At 38.6% G+C, this 20,132-nt stretch overlaps 1 protein-coding gene across 1 annotated transcript in view; it reads right to left on the reverse strand.

Annotated features, from left to right (window-relative positions):
- INVS (inversin) overlaps positions 1-20,132 on the reverse strand; it is a 207,430-nt gene that overhangs the window by 100,681 nt on the left and 86,617 nt on the right. Inside the window, exon 3 of the mRNA XM_007950329.1 lies at positions 10,153-10,326. Within this exon, the coding sequence (XP_007948520.1) occupies positions 10,153-10,326 (174 nt within the window). The remainder of the gene's footprint in view (positions 1-10,152; positions 10,327-20,132) is intronic.

Genomic DNA, 20,132 nt, shown 5'->3' on the forward strand with positions numbered 1-20,132 from the left:
TCAGGGCCTGACATCTAGAGGAAGCTGCCAACTGACATTTTGGGGCCTGGGTTTTGCTTCAGCCTAACATTTACCACCTTGGAAAACCAAAGGGAGTTTTTATGAGTTGGAATCAACTTGATGGCAGTGAGTTTGGTTTAGTTTAGAATGACATATCTGATAAAGGCTCAATCTCTAAAATATATAGAAATAACTCAACGATAAAAAAGAAACAATTCAATTATAAAATGGGCAAACAATATGAAAAGAGCCTTCACCAAAGGGAATATCCAAGCAGTCAAGCAAATACCTGAAAAAATACTCAAGATTATTAGCCATTAGAAAGATAGAAATCAAAAGTACAATGAGATACCATCTCACCCTGGCTAACAGGGAACTGATTGAAAAAAAAAAAATGACAACAACAAATGTCAGTGAGATTTTGGGGTGATTGGAAATATTATCAGTTGCTGGTAGGACTGTAAAATGCTACTATACTGTGGAAAACATTATAGTGCTTCCTTAAAAAACTAAAAATAGAACTACCTTATGGTCTGGCAATCCCACTCCAAGGTTTGTATTCTAGAGACCCAATGTAAGAGACAAAAAAAAAAAAAAAAAATTGGAAACAGCCTAAGTGTCTTTCAACAGATGAATGGATAAGGAAAATGTGATACATGCATGCAATTGAATACTATGCTACTCTAAAGAACAATGATGATTCCACAAAACATACTATAACATGGATATGTCTGGAAGGCATAATACTAAGAGAAAAACGTCCAGTCACATAAGGACAAATATTGTATGATCCCACTTTTAAAAGAAGACAAGAATAGATATGTATGCAGAGACCAGTGTTTATTGGTGGTTACCAGGGTTGTGTACAAATAGGTACAGGTGAGTACATATGTGTGTACAGATAGAATGATCTGATTCATTTATTTATATCTTTGCAGTGTTCCCTCCTCGCCCCTTCCACACATGGTAACCAAAAAAGAAAGTCTCCTTCCATATATAAACCTTTTCTTGAGTTTTTACTGTAATGAATTAATACAATGTATGTCCTTCTGTGACTGACTTATTTCACTCAGCATAGTGTTTTCAAAGTTCATCCCGTTATGTGGTGTTTTATAGATTCTACACTATTCTTTACTGTTCCATGGTATTCCATTGTATGTACCATAGTTTGGTTACCCATTCTTCTGTTTATGGGCACCTAGGTTGTTTCCATATTTTTGCTATTGTGAATAGTGTTGAGATGAACATGGGTGTGCATATATCTGTTCTTGTCCCGGCTCTCACTTCTTTGGGATATATACGTAGTGATGGAATGGTTGGGTTAAATGGTATTTCTAATTCCAACTTTTTAAGGAATCTCTATACTGCTTTTCACAGTGGTTGTGTCATTTTACAACCCCACCAGCAGCATATGAGAGTTCCAATCTCTCCACATCCTCACCAGCATTTGTTATTTTCTGTCTTGTTGAACTTGATGGGGCAAGATGATATCTCGTTGTTTTGATTTGCATCTCTCTAACGGATAATGGGGAACTCTGGTGGCACAGTGCCTAAGGCATTTGACTGTTAACCAGAAGGCTGGCAGTTCAAACCCACCAGTCACTCCTCAGAAGGAAGATTGGGCAATCTACTTCCATAGTGATATAGCTTTGGAAACCCAAGGAGGGGTTGCTATGAGTTGGATCCAACTTGATGGCAGTGAGTTTTAGTTAGTTTAATGGCTAATGATCATGAACATTTCTTCACATGTTTATTGGCCACCTGAATATCCTTTTTGGTGAAGTGTCTATTCATGTTTTCTGTCCATTTCTGAATTGGATTGCTTGTCTTTTTGTTGTTGAGGTGTTGAAGTTTTCTATAAGTTTTAGAGATAAGTCCCTTATCAAATACGTTGTTGATGAATATTCTTTCCCAATCTGTAGGTTCTCTATTTATTATTTTGGAGAAGTGTTTTGAAGCATATAAAAACTTAATCTTTAGAAGGTCCTGTTCATCTAGTTTATCTTCTGCTGTTTGTGCATTTTGGGTTATGTTTGACAGTCTATTTATGCCATATATAAGGGCCCCTAAATTTGCCCCTATTTCTTCCTTGAGGAACATTATAGTTTTACGTTTCACATTTAAGTCTTTGATCCATCTGCAGTAAGTTTGTGTGTATGGTGTGACATACGGATCTTGTATCATTTTTCTGCAAATGGATATCCAGTTTTGCCAGCACCACTTGTTAAAGAGACCATCTCTCACCTATTTAATGGATTTCAGCCCTCTGTCAAAAATCAGCTGGCCATAGGCTGATGGATCTATTTCTAGATTCTCAATTCTGTTCCACTGATCTATGTGTCTGTCTTTGTACCAATACCAGACTGCTTTGAATATTGTGGCTGTATAATAGGTTTTGAGATTGGGGAATGTGAAACCTCCTACTTTGTTCTTCTTCTTCAATAGCGCTTTATTCGTCTCAGGTCTCCTCCCTTTCCAAATAAAATTAGTGATTGATTTTTCCATATCTGTAAAGAATGTTGATGGGATCTGAGTTGGGATTGCATTGAATGTATAGATTGCTTTGGGTAGAACTGACATTTTCACAATGCTCAATCTTCCTGTATAGGAGTATGGTATGTTCTACATTTATGTAGATCTCTTATAGTTTCTTAAAGTAGTCTTTTGTAGTTTTCTGTGTACTGGTCTTTTGTGTCTCTGGTAAGATTTATTCCCAAGTATTTTATTTTATTTTATTTCTTGGTATCTATTGTAAATAGTATTGATTTCCTTATTTGTTTTTCAAAAATCTCTTTGCTGTGTAGAGGAATTCAACTGATTTTTGGATGTTGCTTTTGTATCCTGACACCATGCTAAATCTCTCCATTACTTCCAGCAGTTTTTTGGCTGAGTCTCTTGGGTTTTCTATGTATAGGATCATATCATTTGCAAATAGGGATAGCTTTACTTCTTCCTTACCAACTTGAGGGCCAATTCAAATTGGAATTGGAAGGACTTCCAATAAAATGTTGACTAGAAGTGGTGATAGAGGGCATCCTTGTCTGGTCCTTGTTCACAAGGGGAATGATTTCAATCTCTCTCCATTGGTAATAATGTTAGCTGTTCATTTTGCATAAATACCCTTTATTGTGTTGAGGAATTTTCCTTCTATTCCTATTTTGCTGAAAGTTTTGATCAGGAATGAGTGTTGGATTATATAAAATGCTTCTTCTGCATCGATTGATATGATCTTGTGTTTGTTTTTGTTGTTGTTTTATTTATGTGATGAATGATATAATTATTTTTCTAATATTGAACCATCCTTGCATAATTGCTATGAACCCCATGTGGCCATAATGTATTATTATTGTTATTTTATTTTTTGATATGTTGTTAAAGTCTACTGGCTACAATTTTGTTGAAGATATTTGCATCTATGTTCCTGAGTATATTGGTTTGTAGTTTTCCTTTTTAGTAATGTATTTTCCTAGTTTTGGTATCAAGTTTATGCTTGTTTCATAAAATGAATTTAGGAGGATTCCATTCTTTTCTATATTCTGGAATAATTTGAACAGTATTGGTGTCAGTTTCTTCCTGAACATTTGGAAGAATTCTCCATTGAAACCATCTATGTCAGGGTTTCTTTATGTTGGTAAATTTTTTATGACCTGTTCAATTTGTTCTTTTGTAATGGGTCTGCGCAAATTGTCCACCTCAGTCTGTGTTAGTTTAGGTAAGTAGTATGCTTCTACAAATCTGTCCATTTTTTCTAGATTTTCAAATTTTTGGAGTACAGCTCTTCATAGTATCCTGATATTATCCTTTTTATTTCAGTTGATTCTGTCATGACATCACTCAATTTGTTTCTTGTTCTTGTTATTTTTATTCTCTTCCACTTTTCCTTTGTTAAATTTGCCAGTGTTTTATCAATTTTATTAATCTTAAAAAAAAACCCACTTCTAGTCTTCTTGATTTTTTCTACTGTCTTTTTATTTTTTGTTTCACTTATTTCTGCTTGAATCTTTATTATTTCTTTTCTTCTGGTTACTGTTTTTTTTTTTTTTTTTTCCTGCTCCTTGTCTAATTGTTGGAGACGCTGGGTTAAGGTATTGATTTTGGCTTTCTTCTTTTTTGATGTGTGCATTTATTGCTACAAATTGTCCTCTGATCACTACTTTTGCTGTGTCCCAAAGATTTTGGTATGTTGTGTTTTCATTCTCATTTGATTCAAGGAATTCTTTTAAAAAACACATTTTATTGAAATATAACTTATGTACAGTGAAATACACAAAACTAAAATGACATGGATCAATGCCTTTTTTTTTTTTTTTGCAGTGTTCCTTCCCCTTCACTCCCACCCCTGGTAACCAACAAAGAAAGTTTACTTCTGTATATAAACAATTCAAGGAATTTTTTAATTTCATTTTTTATTTCTTCTATTACTCCAGTCATTTTTAAGGAGGGTGTTATTCAGTTTCCATGTGTTTGCTCTTTTTCTGTGGTCTTCCTGTTGATTTCTAGTTTTATAGCATTGTGATCTGAGAAGATGCTTTGCAGTATTTCAATGTTTTTAAATTTATTGAGGGATGCTTTGTTGCCTAACATATGGTCTATTCTGGAGAACGTTCCTTGTGCATTGGATAGAATGTATATTGTGCTGTTGCTGGGTGAAGTGCTCTGTCTGTAGATGTCTGCAAGGTCATGTAGGTGGATTGTATTGTTTAGTTCTTCCGTGTCTTTGTTGAGTTTCTTTCCAGTTCTATCTTTTGTTGAAAGTGGTGTATTAAAGTCACCTACTATTACTGTGGAGTCATCTATTTGTTTTTTCAATTCTATCTAAGTCTGATTTATGTATTTTGGAGCTCTTTCACTGGCTGCATAAACATTTATTATGGTTATGTTCTCTGGTTCAATAAATCTTTTAATCATTATATAATGTTCTTCCTTGTCTCTTATGGTAGTTTTGTCTGAAAGTCAATTTTATCAGAAATTAATATTGCCACTTCTGCTCTTTTTTGATTGCCATTTGCTTAATATATCTCTTTCCAACCATTGATTTTTAGTCTATTTTGTCTTTGTCTCTTAGGTGTGTCTCTTGTAGACAGCATATTGATGGGTTATGTTTTCTTATGCAGTCTGCAACTCTCTGTCTCTTGAGTGGTGCATTTAATCCATCTACATTTGGTGTAATTATTGATAAGTATGAATTTGTTACTGTCATTTTATTATGTGTTTTTCCATGGTGTTGCTGATTTCTTTGTTCCATATAATTTTCTGTGCTGAGCTCATTTTGTTTATGAATCATGTTATCATTTCCTTTGTTGCTAGTGTTTTAGTATTTGCTAAATATTTGTGCCTGTCCTCATTTTTATTTTGATATGAAGATTTATTATTTTTCTTTGAGGTTTCTGGTGATTTATAATTTTCTTTCCAAGTTTAGAATAATCTGTTCTATCTCGAACTGTCTTAACTTCCTCATCATCACCGTCAGGATAGCTGACTGTCTGCAGCTCCATTTGTCTCCTTATTCACTGTTTTCACTCAGGTTCTTCTACTAGTTGGTATTTAATCCATTTCTGTATCATTCCTTTCAACGCTCATGGCTCCAGAATTATCTTCTGTATCTGTGTCAATTGTTTTCTCTTTTCTTTGTTGAAGATGGTCTGTGTAGCTTGCCTAGATATTCTCCCATCTTCCTGGAAGTCCTTCCACTTTTTTCTTCAATGCTGATCACTGGATCCCTATTTTGTTCCCTATAACTAAGTGTCTGGTAGAATGGAAGAGAATTATTGCATTTGTCTACAGAACACATTTTCACCCCAAGGAATGAAATGATCAAAGCATCAAAACTAAGACTAGTGTGAACAATACATTAAAATTCAAGAGCAGGGAAGAGAAATGATCCCAACAACAAATGCCAGAGTAAATGTTAGAATTAAAATGAAGCTAATAATTATTTTTAGTTAGCATGTATTGAAAACATACTATGCACAGGGCATTTGTTGACTGTTGTTGTCTGACATCAAGTTGGTTCTGACTCATAGTGACTCTAGGTACAAAAGAAGAAAATGCTCATAGTCTTGCACTATCATCATCACCATGTAGGAGTCCATTTTTGCAGCCACTCTGTCAATTCATCTTGTTGAGGCTCTTCTTCTTTTTCACTGACCCTCTACTTAACCAAATGCGATGTCCTTCTCCAGAGACTGAACCCTCCTGATAGCATGACCAAAGAACATAAGATAAAGTTTCACCCTCTTCACTTCCAAGAAGCATTCTGGCTGTACTTGTTCCACAACAGATTTGTTCATTCTTCTAGCAGTCCATGGTCATTCACTATTCATCTCTAACACCATAATTCAAAGGCATCAATTCTTCTTTTGTTGTCTTTATTCATTGTCCAGCTTTCAAATGCATATGAAACAACTGAAAATACCATGTCTTGAGTCAGGTGCACCTTAGTCCTTGATGTGACATCATTTAAAAAAAAAACAAAAACAAAAACCATTTTAAAAAAGTATTTTGCAGCAGATTTGTCCAATGCAATACACTGATTTCTTGACTGTTGCTTCCATGGGTATTCATTGTACATCCAAGTAAAATGAAATTCTTGACAACTTCAATCTTTTCTCTGTTTATCACGATGTTGCTTACTGGTCCAGTTGTGAAGATTTTTGTTTTCTTTATGATGAAGTATAATCCATACTGAAGGCTCTAGTCTTTGATCCTCATCATTAAGTGCTTAAGTCCTGTTCACTTTCAGCAATGAAGGTGGTGTCAACTGCATATTGCAGGTTGTCAATGAGTCTTCCTTCAGTTCTGATGCTGCTTTTTCATTCTTCATATAGTTCCGCTTCTCAGATTATGTGCTCAGGATACAGACTGAATAAGTATGGTGAAAGGATACAACCCTGACACACATCTTTTCTGATTTTAAACCACGCAGTATCCCTTGCTCTGTTTGAATGAGTGCCTCTGGCTCTATGTACAAGTTCCACAGGAGTAAAATTAAGTGTTCTAGAATTCTCATTCTATGCAACCATAATTTTTATGATCCACACAGTGGAATGCCTTTTCATAGTCAATAAAAGGCAGTAAACAAACATCTATCTAGCATCCTATTCTTTCAGTCAAGATCCATCTAACATCAGCAACTATATCCCTCATTCCACGTCCTCTTCTGAATTCACCTTGAATTTCTGGCAGAACCCTGCTGATGTACTGCTGCAACCAGTTTTAAATTACCTTCAGCAAATCTTTACTTCTGTGTGACATTAATAATACTGTTCGATAATTTCCACATTCTATTGGATAACCTTTCTTTGGAATGGGCACAGATATGGATTTCTTCCAGTCAGTTGGCAAGGTATGTGTTTTCCATGTTTCTAAGTATAGAGAGTGAGCACTTCCAGTGTTGCATACGTTGGTTGAAACATTTCAACTGGTACTCCTTCAATTCCTGGAGCAGGCTGGATTTCCTGCTTCAGTTTTATCAGTTCCTGATCATATGCTACCTCTTGAAATGGTTGAATATCAACCAATTCTTTTTGGTACAATGACTCTTTGTATTCCTTCCTTCCTTCCATCCTTCCCACCTCCCTCCCTTTCTTTCTTTTTAACATGAAAGTCTACAGAGAACATTTGTTTTCCATCCAACAATTCATACATATTTTTATTTGTGACACTGGCTGCCATCTTCACAATGTAACAGCACCCTTCCTACTCCCTCCCTGTGTTTACCATTTCTATTCACCCTTCTTTCTTATTCCTTCCTGCCTTCTGAGCTTTATCCCTGGGCCAAGGTTGCCCTTTTGAGCTCATATGAATGGTTGTTCTAAAAAGTGCATACCTCCTTGGTGTTAATGTTCACCTTGCAGGCCTATCATTTGGCTGAAAGTTGAGCCACAGGAGTGAGTTTGGTTTCAGACTTGAAGGGTCTAAAGGCCATAGTTTCAGTGTTTCACCAATCTCTTGCAGACCAGTAAGTCTGTTTTTTTTTTTTTTCCTTCTTCACTATTTTGAGCTTTGTTCCACATCTTTCTCCCATTCTATCAAAGATGTCCTTTTGTGACCCTTTTCAGAGCATTTGGCACAGGTGGCTGGGCACCATCTAGTTCTTCTGTCTCAGGGTCCTGGAGGCTAAAATTTGCATGGTCCTAACTGTTTCCATGTCTTTGATTTTCTTCACTCTTCTTTGCTCTGGACATGAAAAGATCAACCTTCCATCTTCTTTTGATGCTTCCTGCATCATTCAACATTTTGCTCATAGAATCCTTGCAAAAGCTTGTATTTTTCTTCCATTCTTTCAGCCTGAGAAATGTTTAGCATGTTAGAAACCCTTTTAGTTTTCTAACTCCAGGTCTTTGTGCATTTCATTATAATACTTTCCTTTGTTTTCTTGAGCTGTCCTTTGAAATCTTTTGTTGAGTTCTTTTATGTCATCATTTCTTCAACTTGCTTTAGCTACTCTACATTCGAGAGCAAGTTTCAGGGTCTCTTCTGACATCCATGTTGTTCTTTTCTCTCTTTCCTATCTTTTTAATGACCTTTGCTTTCTTCATTTATGATGTCCTTGATGTCGTCCCATAGCTCATCTGGTCTTCGGTCATTAGTGTTCAATGAATCAAATCTATTCTTGAGATGATCTCTAAATTCAGGTGCAATATACTCAAGTTCTTCCTTTGGCCATCATGGACTTGGTTTAATTTTCATCTGCTTCAACTTGAACTTGCATATGAGCAACTTATGGTGTCTTCCGCAATTGGGCCTTGGACTTGTTCTGATGATAATATTGAGTGACTATCTCTCCTTTCACAGATGTTGTCAATTTGATTTCTGGGTATTCCATAGGGCTAGGTAGTTAGTTACTGTTTATGCTGTTGAATAAAGGTACTTGCATTGAAAAAGTTGTTGGTCTTGTGAAGTTCTTCTGTCCATTCTCTGGCATTGTTTCTATCCCCAACACCATACTCTCTACCTACTGATTCTTCTTCTGTTTCCAACTTTTGCATTCCAATCACCAGTAATTATCAATGCATCTTGATTACATGTTTGATCAATTTTGGACTGCAGAAGGTGGTAAAAATTTTCAATTTCTTTACCTTTGGCTTTAGAGGTTGATGCTTAAATTTGAGTATATAGCCACATTAACTGGTTTTCCTTGAAGCATATTGCTATTTTCCTATCACTGACAGTGTTGTACTTCAGGATAGAATCTTGCAATGTTCTTCTTGATGATGAATGTGGCACAATTTCTCTTCAATTTTAATTTCTGGCATAGCAGACCATATGACTGTCCAATTCAAAATGGCCAATACTAGTCCATTTCAGCTCATTGTAGAGATAATCTTTATATGTTATATTTCATTTTTGATGACTTCCAATTTTCCCAGATTTACACTATATACATTTTACATTCTAATTTTTAATGATGTTTGCATTACATTTCTTCTCATTTTGAGTTTTGCCACATCAACAAATGGAGGTCCCAAAAGCTTTAATCAATCTGTGTCATCAAGGTTGATTCTACTTTGAGGAGACAGCTATTCCCCAGTTGTGTTTTGAGTGCCTTCCAACCTGAAGGGCTCATCTTCTGGCACTGTATCAGACAGTGTTCTTGCTGCCATTCATAAGGTTTTCATTGGCCAATTTTTCAGAAGTAGATTGTCAGGTCCCTCTTCACCGTCTTAGTCTGGAAGATCTGCTGACACCTGTCCACCATGGGGACCCTGCTGGTATTTCAAATTCTAGTGGCATAGTTTCTAGCATCACAGCAACATGTAAGCCACCAGTGTGACAAACTGACAGACGAGTGATAGATCTTTTAAATATTTTATGTTTCATCTCATTTAATCTTCAATCATCTTATTATTCCCTATTTGCATATGAGAAAATTGAGTAATTTGCCCAAAGATTCAGAACTATTTAATTTTCCTGAGCTTCTGTTTCCCTATCTGTGGAAAAGGGAGCTAAAACTACCTTCCACACATAGTTATGAGAATAAAGTGACAGAATTTAAATGAAATACTTTCCTGGCATGTATGAGACTTGGAATTGTTTGACTGTGTGTATGTTTAGTAATTAAGACTTTCTTCCCTGAGGTTTCACACTATAAAGGGAAGCCAGTAGACCTGCTTTCTGCTCTCATTAGCCTTCAACCTGACAATCCCTTACCTTGTTTTTATCCTGTGTGTCCACTTCTCCTGGGGCCATAAACTTCAGCAGAAGCGCCAAACACTTGGGGCTCTTGTGCCGGGTCGTCAAGTGCAAAGGCGTCATCTCTTCTAGATCCTTTTGCATCCAGTTTGCTCTGCGTGTGAGTAAGAGTTTCATGAAACGATAATTTCCCTAAATAAGACACAAGAGATGGTAAGAAGTTTAGTTTGGGGAAGAAAGAAAAACTTAACATATTTTAAGTATTTTAATTATTCTGCTAGAGTAATAACATTCAGAGAAATTAAGGAAGCATTCTTATAATCCAGTAGATGTCAATTATTTCATTACTTCATGTTTCCTTCCAACCGTTTTCTATATATATTTAGGTTATTCTGACTCATAGCGACCCCCATTGGGTTTCCAAGGAGGTAAATCTTTACAGAAGTAGATTGGTCAGTCTTCTTCCCATGGAGTGGCTGGTGGGTTTTGAACTGCCAACCTTCTGGTTAGTAGTCAAATGCCTTGGGCACTGTGACACCAGAGCTCCTTTAGTTTATATAGTATATAATATTTATAGTGCATAATATACAGTATACAATATTTTATTGTGTTAAAGCAACATGTTTCATTTAACCATTCTATCACTGTTAAATATTTAGAATGTTTCCAATATTTTGCTTTTACAGAAAATGTAGCAATGTCCATCTTTTTTCACATAGTTTTTCCTTTTTAATTTTTTCTAAAGAATAACTTATCAGGAACCAAATTACTGAGTCAAATGAGGTTGAACATTTTACAGTTTCTGAAATATTTTCCAATTGCTCATAGCAGCAATGTGTGAGTTTATTAGTTCCAGCAATTCTGACCAAAGAAGCACCTGTTATTTGTGTAGTTCAAAGCATAAGAACCTGGTGAAATAAGCAGAGATTTTTAACTCATATTTACAGGTGAGGGGACTGAGATTCAAAGAGGTTTAAGTGTTTTGTTCACAATCATCTGGTTAGTAAGGAATGATAGTTTTATTTTAAGATAGCTATCCAGGTACAACTTTGAATAAGTGCTCTAAAACAAAAGGGACTAACTAGAGCAACAATGGATGCAAATAAGACTTGCCTGAAGAGATAGGACTCAACTGAGCACAAGGGTTGGGAGAGAGATAAGAAGGAATAAGAGCAGGAAAGAGGGATTCATGAGTGTTCATATTAGATGGGCAGACTTGGCCTGGACTGGAAACCAAACTGATGGCCATGGTAAAGAAGTACTTTACACCATCTTCCAGAAGACAGCTATCTGGCCAAACGACTGGAAGAGATCCGTATTTGTACCCATATAATATCTATCAGTAGGTTTCAAAATTTGTAAATGTGGATTTTCTGGTATGTTTTAAATTGATTTTTAATTTTCAACATTGAGGTCAAAGAACATGACATAAATTCCTGTGCATTTGTTAAGATTAGCTTTGGAGGTGGTTTGTTTTGCTAAATATTCCCTATGTGCTTGAAATGAATGTGCATCTTCTAATTATTGGGAGCAGTATCATTTATATGGTCCATTAAGTTTGCTATTGGTGTAATTAAAATCTCACTAATTTTTTAATCTAGTCTATCAGTCTCTGAGAGAGGGAGGTTGTAAGTCCTAATGACACATAGATATGTCCATTTTTCCTTGTAGTTCTGTCAACTGTGGATGTAAGTGTATGATTGTGGTAAATCAGTCAGTTGGCTAAATGGTCAAATCCAGTCCCTTTCCCCTCTTGCTGCTTCAGCAAAGCTCAATACTTGCTTCTCCCCCTTCCCTTCAGGTGGCCCTGTAACCCGGTTCTGGTGTGCGAGCTTAAGGTGGAAATCTAAGATAGCTTTAGGGAAATGCAGAAACGCATTTACTTCCTGACATAAAGGGGCAGATGCAGCTGGTATGGCCGGTCTACCTTCCTTCTGCCTTGAAGGTGGACCGGATAGCCATCCTGTGACCATGACACAAGCATGACAGACAGCTGGAATCATCCTGAGAAACTAGCCCTGACCTCATCACTTAGCACACAAAGGTTTCTACCTCACCCTCACTCTTTGGTCACTGCTTAAGCTGACACTTCCTCTCCCCTAGCACTGCCTTCAGGTTTCTGTTGGTGCTGCGCATTTACTTACAGAATCTCAAAATCAGACTAATTAGAAACTGCCAGCTTCTCTGTGCTGACGGCACCCAGACTCATCAATTTCCTCTTAGTTCCTGGGCACTGTCCCAGCTCAGAGCTCCCCTCACCTTGCTCCTTAGGCCTCAAAAACGCTCTGCCATGGCTCTTTCCCTCACTGGCTGACTCTGCCCTTCAGTCTCAGGCTCAATTGTTTCCTCTCGGAGAGCTGCTTTTTGATCACCTTCCCTAAGTAGAACTTATTTTGTTCACCTTGATTCTGCCACTTTGTCATTTTCTTTACATACTTTTCTTCATTCGTAGCCACACATATTTTTCTTTGTTCCCCCTTACTGTGTTCTTCCTCACAAACTGTATGCTTCATGAAGGCAGAGACTAATTTTTCAACCGCTGTGCTTGGCACAGTTCCTGGAACAAAACAGGTGCTTAGTAAGTGTTACTTGAAGCGCTGAGTAAATTAGGTGAAGTGAAATACCTTCCCCAGGTCCCCCCGCTTCCCTTAAAAAGTCTTTTTACAGTTTGTGATATGAGATTATGACAGTTCTGGGTCTTAATTTTCAAATCTCAGGTATCTGGTTATTTCTGTTGATTAATGTTTCATTTATCTGCACTTCATTTATATTAACTACATCATTTATCTGCGTTACTCATTTCATCCAATACCAGCTCCTAAAAATTCCTCCAGAGGGCGCTCTACTCCAAATCTCCTTCCATTTTTTCTTGGAAAAAAGAGAAAATGCCCAAGAAAAGTAAGACTGTGGCAGGCAGTTCATACCAAAAACTAAGGTTTGATCTTTCTGATTATAACATTTCAAATACTGTAGAATAATTTATTATGACCTTTTAAAAATGTTCACTTAGACAATGATTTTGATTCTGAAATTAGAGGAAAAGGGAAGAAAATGAAGGGTGTTGGGTAAGTGACAAATATGTTATCGACACCATGTTGGCATACTTTCACATTATTATGGGGACTCTACGTACACAAACTGTGGTACAGCCCAGTAATCATATTCATGCATTCATTCATCATGAAGCAGGCAATAGTAAAATGTTTGCATTTCACTTTACTTTTTACAAAGCTCTTTAACCTTGACTTCATCTTTGCTTCTTAAAGAAGCATCATAGAAAATTTTTTACAGATTACACAACCATTGTCCTGTGCCTCGATTTCCTCATCTTCATCTGTGGAATGGGGATAACAGCAGTACCTGCGATGACTGTGTGTATGAAAATGACAGACACGGGCCTATTGGTTTTGTGGTGCTCACAAATGCGTGCTCTCCACGAACTGAAGGTTTAGGCTCCCCACGCTGAGCACGCCTGTCAGTGCCACTTTTCCAACAGCATGTGCTCTTTGTGTCTCTGTGTCACATTTTGGTGATCCTCATGGTACTTCAAACTCTTCCATGATGCTGTTCACACAGGATTGCAGCATACTGTAAACATGACTTGTACATGTACTGGGAAGCTCAAAAAGCTGTGTGACGCGCTGGACTGTGATCTCTCTTTACAGTGGTAGTCTGGGACTGAACCTGCACTATCTCCGAGGTCTGCCTGTCGTGTGTGTAAAGGATAGAACAGTGCCCAAAGTAAACGCTCAGGAACTGTTTGCTAGTATTGTTATGAACAGTTTTCCAGTGTGGAGAAGGCAACAAAACAGGATGGTCAAGTGAAAGCAGAAACTGCCCATGGTAGAGGGAGGGAAATGAAAGGGTTAACTGTAAAGCGTGTCCATGTCCAGTTGGTAATCTAGCAGAGAACCAAGGTTAGGGACAGGTAAAAATAAAAAGAGTTGGAATGTTGTATGTAATGGGTTTTCTGATTTTTTTTTTTTACATTGAGATAAAGGTATATACTCTACAGAAAACGATACGGGGCCAACCAAAGGCATGCACAGTAGGAATTTAGCTGGAACTCTTAGGTGTTTATAGCTATGTGATCAGGCCAGCTTCTACTATTCCAAAGGGCCGAGATCCATCAGATGTTCCCTATGAAGGCTGGATCTGGGAACAATATTATCCACTTGGACCAAGTTCAACCTCTTCCAGCTCATGGAAATATTGTAACTATATATATAATAGCATGGAAGATCTGGTGGCACAGTGCCTAAGGCACTTGATTGCTAAGCAGAAGGCTGGCAGTTCAAACCCACCAGCCACTCCTCAGAAGGAAGGTTGGGCAATCTACTTCCATTGAGATACCACCTCAGAAACCCAAGGGGGTTTGCTATGAGTCAGAATCAATTCAACGGCAGTGAGTTTGTTTTTTTCTGGTTTATACAACAGCACACACAAACGTAAGATGTTGTTGTTGTTGTCATTTGCCGTCAAGTCGGCCCCGACTCATAGCGACCCCTCCTTGGGTTTCCGAGGCAGTATCATTATGGAAGTAGGATTGCCCAACCTTCCTTCCGAGGAGTGGCAAACGTAAGATAGGCATCCGCTTATCTTTCATTCTAAATCCTAATGATATTATTTACCTAAAGACATATTACTTAAAATTGAAATGCAAATAATAGAAACATAATTTGTTATGGTTAATTTTAATGATATCTACATCATTATTAGCAGTATATTGATAGAGAACTTCCAGAGGTTCAAGCTGGATTCAGAAGAGGACGTGGAACAAGGGATATCATAGCTGTTGTCAGATGGATCTTGGCTCAAGGCAAAGAATACCAGAAAGATGTTTACTTGTGTTTTATTGACTATGCAAAGGCATTTGATTGTGTGGCTCATGACAAATTATGGATAACATTGAGAAGAATGGGAATTCCCGAGCACTTGATTGTACTCATGAGGAATCTGTACCTTGACCAGGAGGCTGTCATTCGAACAGAACAAGGGGACACTACAGGTTTAAAATCAAGAAGGGAGTGCGTCAGGGTTGTATTCTTTCTCCACACTTATTCGATCTATATGCTGAGCAAATAATCCGAGAAGCTGGACTATATGAAGAAAAACGTGGTATCAGGATTGGAGGAAGAATCATTAACAACCTGAGATATGCAGACGATACAACTTTGCTTGCTGAAAGTGAGGATGACTTAAGGCACCTACTGATGAAGGTTGAAGAATACAGTCTGCAGTATGGATTACATCTCAACATAAAGAAAACAAAAATCCTCACAACTGGACCAATGAGCAGCATCACAATAAATGGAGAGAAGATTGAGGTTGTCAAGGAATTCACGTTGCTTGGTTCTACAATCGATGGCAACGGAAGCAGCAGTCAGGACATTAGATGACGTGTAGCATTGGGAAAGTCAACTGCGAAGGAAATGTTTCAAGTGCTGAGGAGCAAGGATATCTCCTTGAGGACTAAGGTGCGCCTGACACAAGCCATGATATTTCCAATCGCCTTGTATGCATGTGAGAGCTGGACAATGAATAAGGAAGACCGAAGAAGAGTTGATGCTTTTGAGTTGTGGTGCTGGCGGAGAATGCTGAAAGTACCATGGACTGCTAAAAGAACTAACAGATCTGTCCTGGAGGAAGTGCAGCCAGAATGCTCCTTGGAAGCAAGAATGGCCAGACTTCGTCTCACCTATTTTGGTCATGTTGCCAGAAGGGACCATTCCCTGGAGAAGGATGTCATGCTTGGTAGGGTGGAGGGTCGCCGAAAGAGGGGGAGGCCTTCGGGGAGATGGATTGATACAGTGGCTGCGATGATGGGCTCGAGTATAGCAGGGATTGTGGGGCTGGCGCGGGATCGGGCAGTGTTTCGTTCTGCTGTGCATGGGGTCGCTATGAGTCGGAAGCGACTCGACGGCACTTAACAACAACAACAACAACAACACATCATTATTTATTTATAAACTCTCAAATCATCTGCTATTAATTCCTAAAGAGAATCACTATCCCTAGGAAGTATACAGGTCACAGATACTAGGAATGCCATTATATTCCACTTTCCCATAATGGTTGTAGACACCATTACACATTCCAACGACGTTGGGAGAGGCGATCTGCCGGGGTCCTGAGCATTCCTGCGTGTTCTCACTGTGATGCCAGGGATACAAAGCCTTGGCCGCTCTTCACTGTGGCCATTTCTCAGGGTTAGGTCTGCAAAGACTGTGAAGAGCAATCCTGGGGAATAAGGGAAATGCACCCTTCAGGACAAAGAGCTGGCGTGCTTACTACTTAGTAAAAGTGGCAAATGCCCCAAATTCAGCATTCTTCAGATGTCATGCCAACCCCTTGTGAGCACAGAACGTATCTGGGCCCTCAATATCACTTCTAGATTCTTTGGGGAATGGAGAACGGGTGCAAGCATGCAGGTGTTCTGCTATTTGCTAGGCCATCAGTAATAAAGTTCCTCTTCTTTAAAATTTTGTCTCCGATGGGAATCTCATGTCTTCTGCCAGCATCTATCGGTCAGATTAATCAGAGTAGCTGATGGAGTAGCACACTCATGTCAAGAACATGTAGGGAAGAGGGGTGGGATGTTGGAAGGCGATCTCCCCAGGCTCTGAGGGCCCTTGCGTATTTACCTGAACATGCCAAGAATACCACGTCTCGACTGCTCCCTGCCAGGGCCTTTCCTGGGGTGCTGTTCTCCTCAATGACGAAGAACAGGCGTGCTCCCTGCTTAGGAGAAAAGCGCTAGGAGTCCAGAACTCCGTGTCCCTCAGTTACGAAGGAACCCCACTGCGTGTACAGTTTCCATCTGGGCCCTCCGCTTCTCCCCTGTGGTTCTTGGGGCCAAGGAAAACGACACAAACATACACGTGCTCATGCTTCCTGCTGTGTTGTGAATAACAGTCCTTCATCTCTGACTCCAGAGTCTCGTGTTTACTGTCAGCATCCAACAGTAACAGACTAATTTATCTTATATGTAAGCTAAATCAAATCACAGACCTACATATAATCAAGGAGCTCTGGTAGCATAGTGGCTAAAGCACTTGACTGCTAACCAGAAGGCTGGCGGTTCAAATCCACCAGCCACTCCTCGGAAGGAAGGTTGGGCAATCCTACTTCCGTAGTGATACTGCCTTGGAAAACCAAAGAGGGGTCGCTATGAGTCGGGGCCGACTCGACGGTGCATAACAACAACAACAATACATATAATCCACATTGATGTCATATGGCATGCAGTATAAGAAGAAGTAAGAAATATGATTAGAGAGGTGGGCAGGAGCTAGATAACAGTGTCTTTATCATACAGGCAGCGGGGGAGCTAAGAACAGTTTAAGAAGGCAGTGTTTGTGGTGTTTTGTTTTTTGTGTTAAATCACTCTGGAGACTGTGTGAAGGATTATTTGAGGGGAAGAAATCTTTAGGCAGGGAGACAAGTTAGGAGGTTATCATAGCATTTCAGATTAGAAATGTTAAGAGTTAAATGGAAAAAGGGTACAGATTTGAGAAATATATGCTTCCTAAACAGGTATGAAATGGAACATAGTGCCAACAACTGAAGAGCTGGAAGGAAAAATAGGGTTAGGGATAAACACTTTCTGAGTTCTGTTTTTTTTTTTTTTTTAACGTGGAGTTTGAGATACCTGAGGAAAATACGTGTAGAGATGTCTAGGGAAAAAAGAAAGGAAAAGGATGTCTACGGAGCTGAAGCTTGAAGGGGAAGGCTAGGTTCAAAACAGGATGATGACTCATCTAGATTAACAGTTCCCTGAACTGTTTTCTCCAAAGACAGAACTTTTCTTGCACAAATGAAAGAACACAAAATTGGAAATACAATCGCCCCCATTCTACCCGCAAACTAAACGTAATTTAAATGTCCACATAAATGGCTCAGTACAATGCAATCTGGAATTGTTCTACTACCTAGACTATGAGATACCATCACCATATCAAACATAGAGGATGCATGGGGTGGGAAGGAGAGAGCCTTTCCGCATTACATCTACTAGGAGCATCTTCTTGTCTCAATTGCTTTATAGGTCTGCTTGTACTCAGGGTTTTGGTCTTTTATTTAAAGTGAATCCTTATAACTGTTGGCATCAGAGAGTAATGCAAACAATTACAAAAACCCATTTTTGAAAGACATAAATCCAATGAACTATAGAAATGAAATGAAATATACAATATCCTTCCCATTCATAGATGCACTCCCTCTTTCCTTAAACTTCTGATTGCCAAGCCTAAATAATTTTTGTTCTAAGTCAAAATTTCTAATTACTCAACAAGTTTGATGGTAACCACATCACTAACCTGACATATTAACCAAATCTTTAAAAGCCATTTTTTAAAAAAGCTATTTGACAATTCTCTAAGCAAAGGCTAAGAATGGCACTTCAAAGATAGAATAGGAGCTTTATTTGTTATTTTCCAAGTTTAAGATGTTCATCCATCTGGCAGAGGAACTAGACAATACATCAGCCAAGAACATCTCTCTGGCTTGAAACAGATTCTGGCTCTCAAAGAGGATTTGACTGAAGGAAAGGCAACATCTTTAGTTGCTCTGTGGCTGAACTCTTCTAATATTTCTCCCCAGTGCCTCCTCCAAGTCTTGGCTTCATCCACTAAGTTGGTTTCCATAGGAATAGACAGAGCTTGCAAATGGCACATAGTCAAATAGCATGACAGAAAGAGAAAATGTTACTGTCCAAAAAAAAAAAAAAGGCATTTATCTGAGAGGGAACTATGGAAGATGTCCTTGAATCTGAAGCTTCCTTATCCAATGCCAGAATTTTCATTGTTCTTCCTGTCTCATACAGCCTATTTCACTTAGATTATGACGAAAATTAGCTTCCTCACTGGACAGTATTTACATAGAGGAAGCTATACAAAAATGAGTTTTGAAAACCATTACAAAATGCTGTGATATGTTTCCACAGCACAATGCCATTGTGTCTGTGAGGTATCCTCACGTGTTTATAGAGAGGTGCTTTAAAAGTTGCCATCTTTTGGGATGACTGTCAAATGTATTTGGTTTCCCAGAGTTGACATTTTATTTATACGAAATCATTTATTTTGTCTTAACCCAGCAGTCCTCAAACTTGAGCCCATGCTGGGGTCATCGGGAGGGCTGGTTAAAACACAGGGAGCTGAAGCCCCCCAGGGTCCCTCCTTCACTAGGTCTGGTGTGGGGCCCACGAATTTGCATTTCTAACAGGTTTCTGGGTAATGTTGGAGCTGCTGGTCCAAGAGTCCAGGCTTTAAGAATTGTTCCAACAAAGAACCTAATTCTAGTCCTCAACCTTGGGAACTTTCAAACAAATAAACAAAAATAGTATCTGCTCCTATCTCAGATCAATGAAATCAGAGTTTTGGAAACTCTGTCATTAATATTTTTAAAAATCCTCTACAAGTGACTCTAAAATGCAATCAGGGTGGAGAAGCACTGACTTAATCCAACCATTTATGCAACATTCAATGGTTACTAGGTAACTACTCTGTATTAGACCCTATACTAAAAGCTGTGGAAGGTTTAAGAAGAGAATAAAAATACAGATTTGTACTCACACACAATATCGCACAAGCCAGCATGGGTAAGTGCTATAGAGAGGTAGAATAAGAGAGGTCACAGGGTGGAGGACATGCTTTTAGCCCTCTGTGGGGAGAAGAAGAGGTCAGATCAGGGAAGACTTCATGAAGGAGGTATGAGCTGGACCAGTACTTGGGATCACTAATACTTTAGCACACCTCAATGTCTCCATCTTGTTTCCTCTTCCCATTTCTTTGTCAGTGTTCTGGTTCCCTAGTGCCACTGACAGGTATACACCACAGACGGGATGGCCTTAACAAACAGGAGTTTATTCTTACAATTTGGAGGCTTTAAGTCCAAGTTCAAAGTGCCAGCCTCTAGGGGCTGGGTGAAAGCCCCTCAACCTTGGGGTGCAGCTCTGCCTCCTGCTCCCGGCCCACTGGAGCTAGAGGCTTTTCTTCAGT

Source organism: Orycteropus afer, unplaced genomic scaffold (genome assembly GCF_000298275.1).
Source record: "Orycteropus afer afer isolate SDZICR_OR568_19922 unplaced genomic scaffold, OryAfe1.0 scaffold00267, whole genome shotgun sequence".
NCBI classification, from domain to species: Eukaryota; Metazoa; Chordata; class Mammalia; order Tubulidentata; family Orycteropodidae; genus Orycteropus; species Orycteropus afer.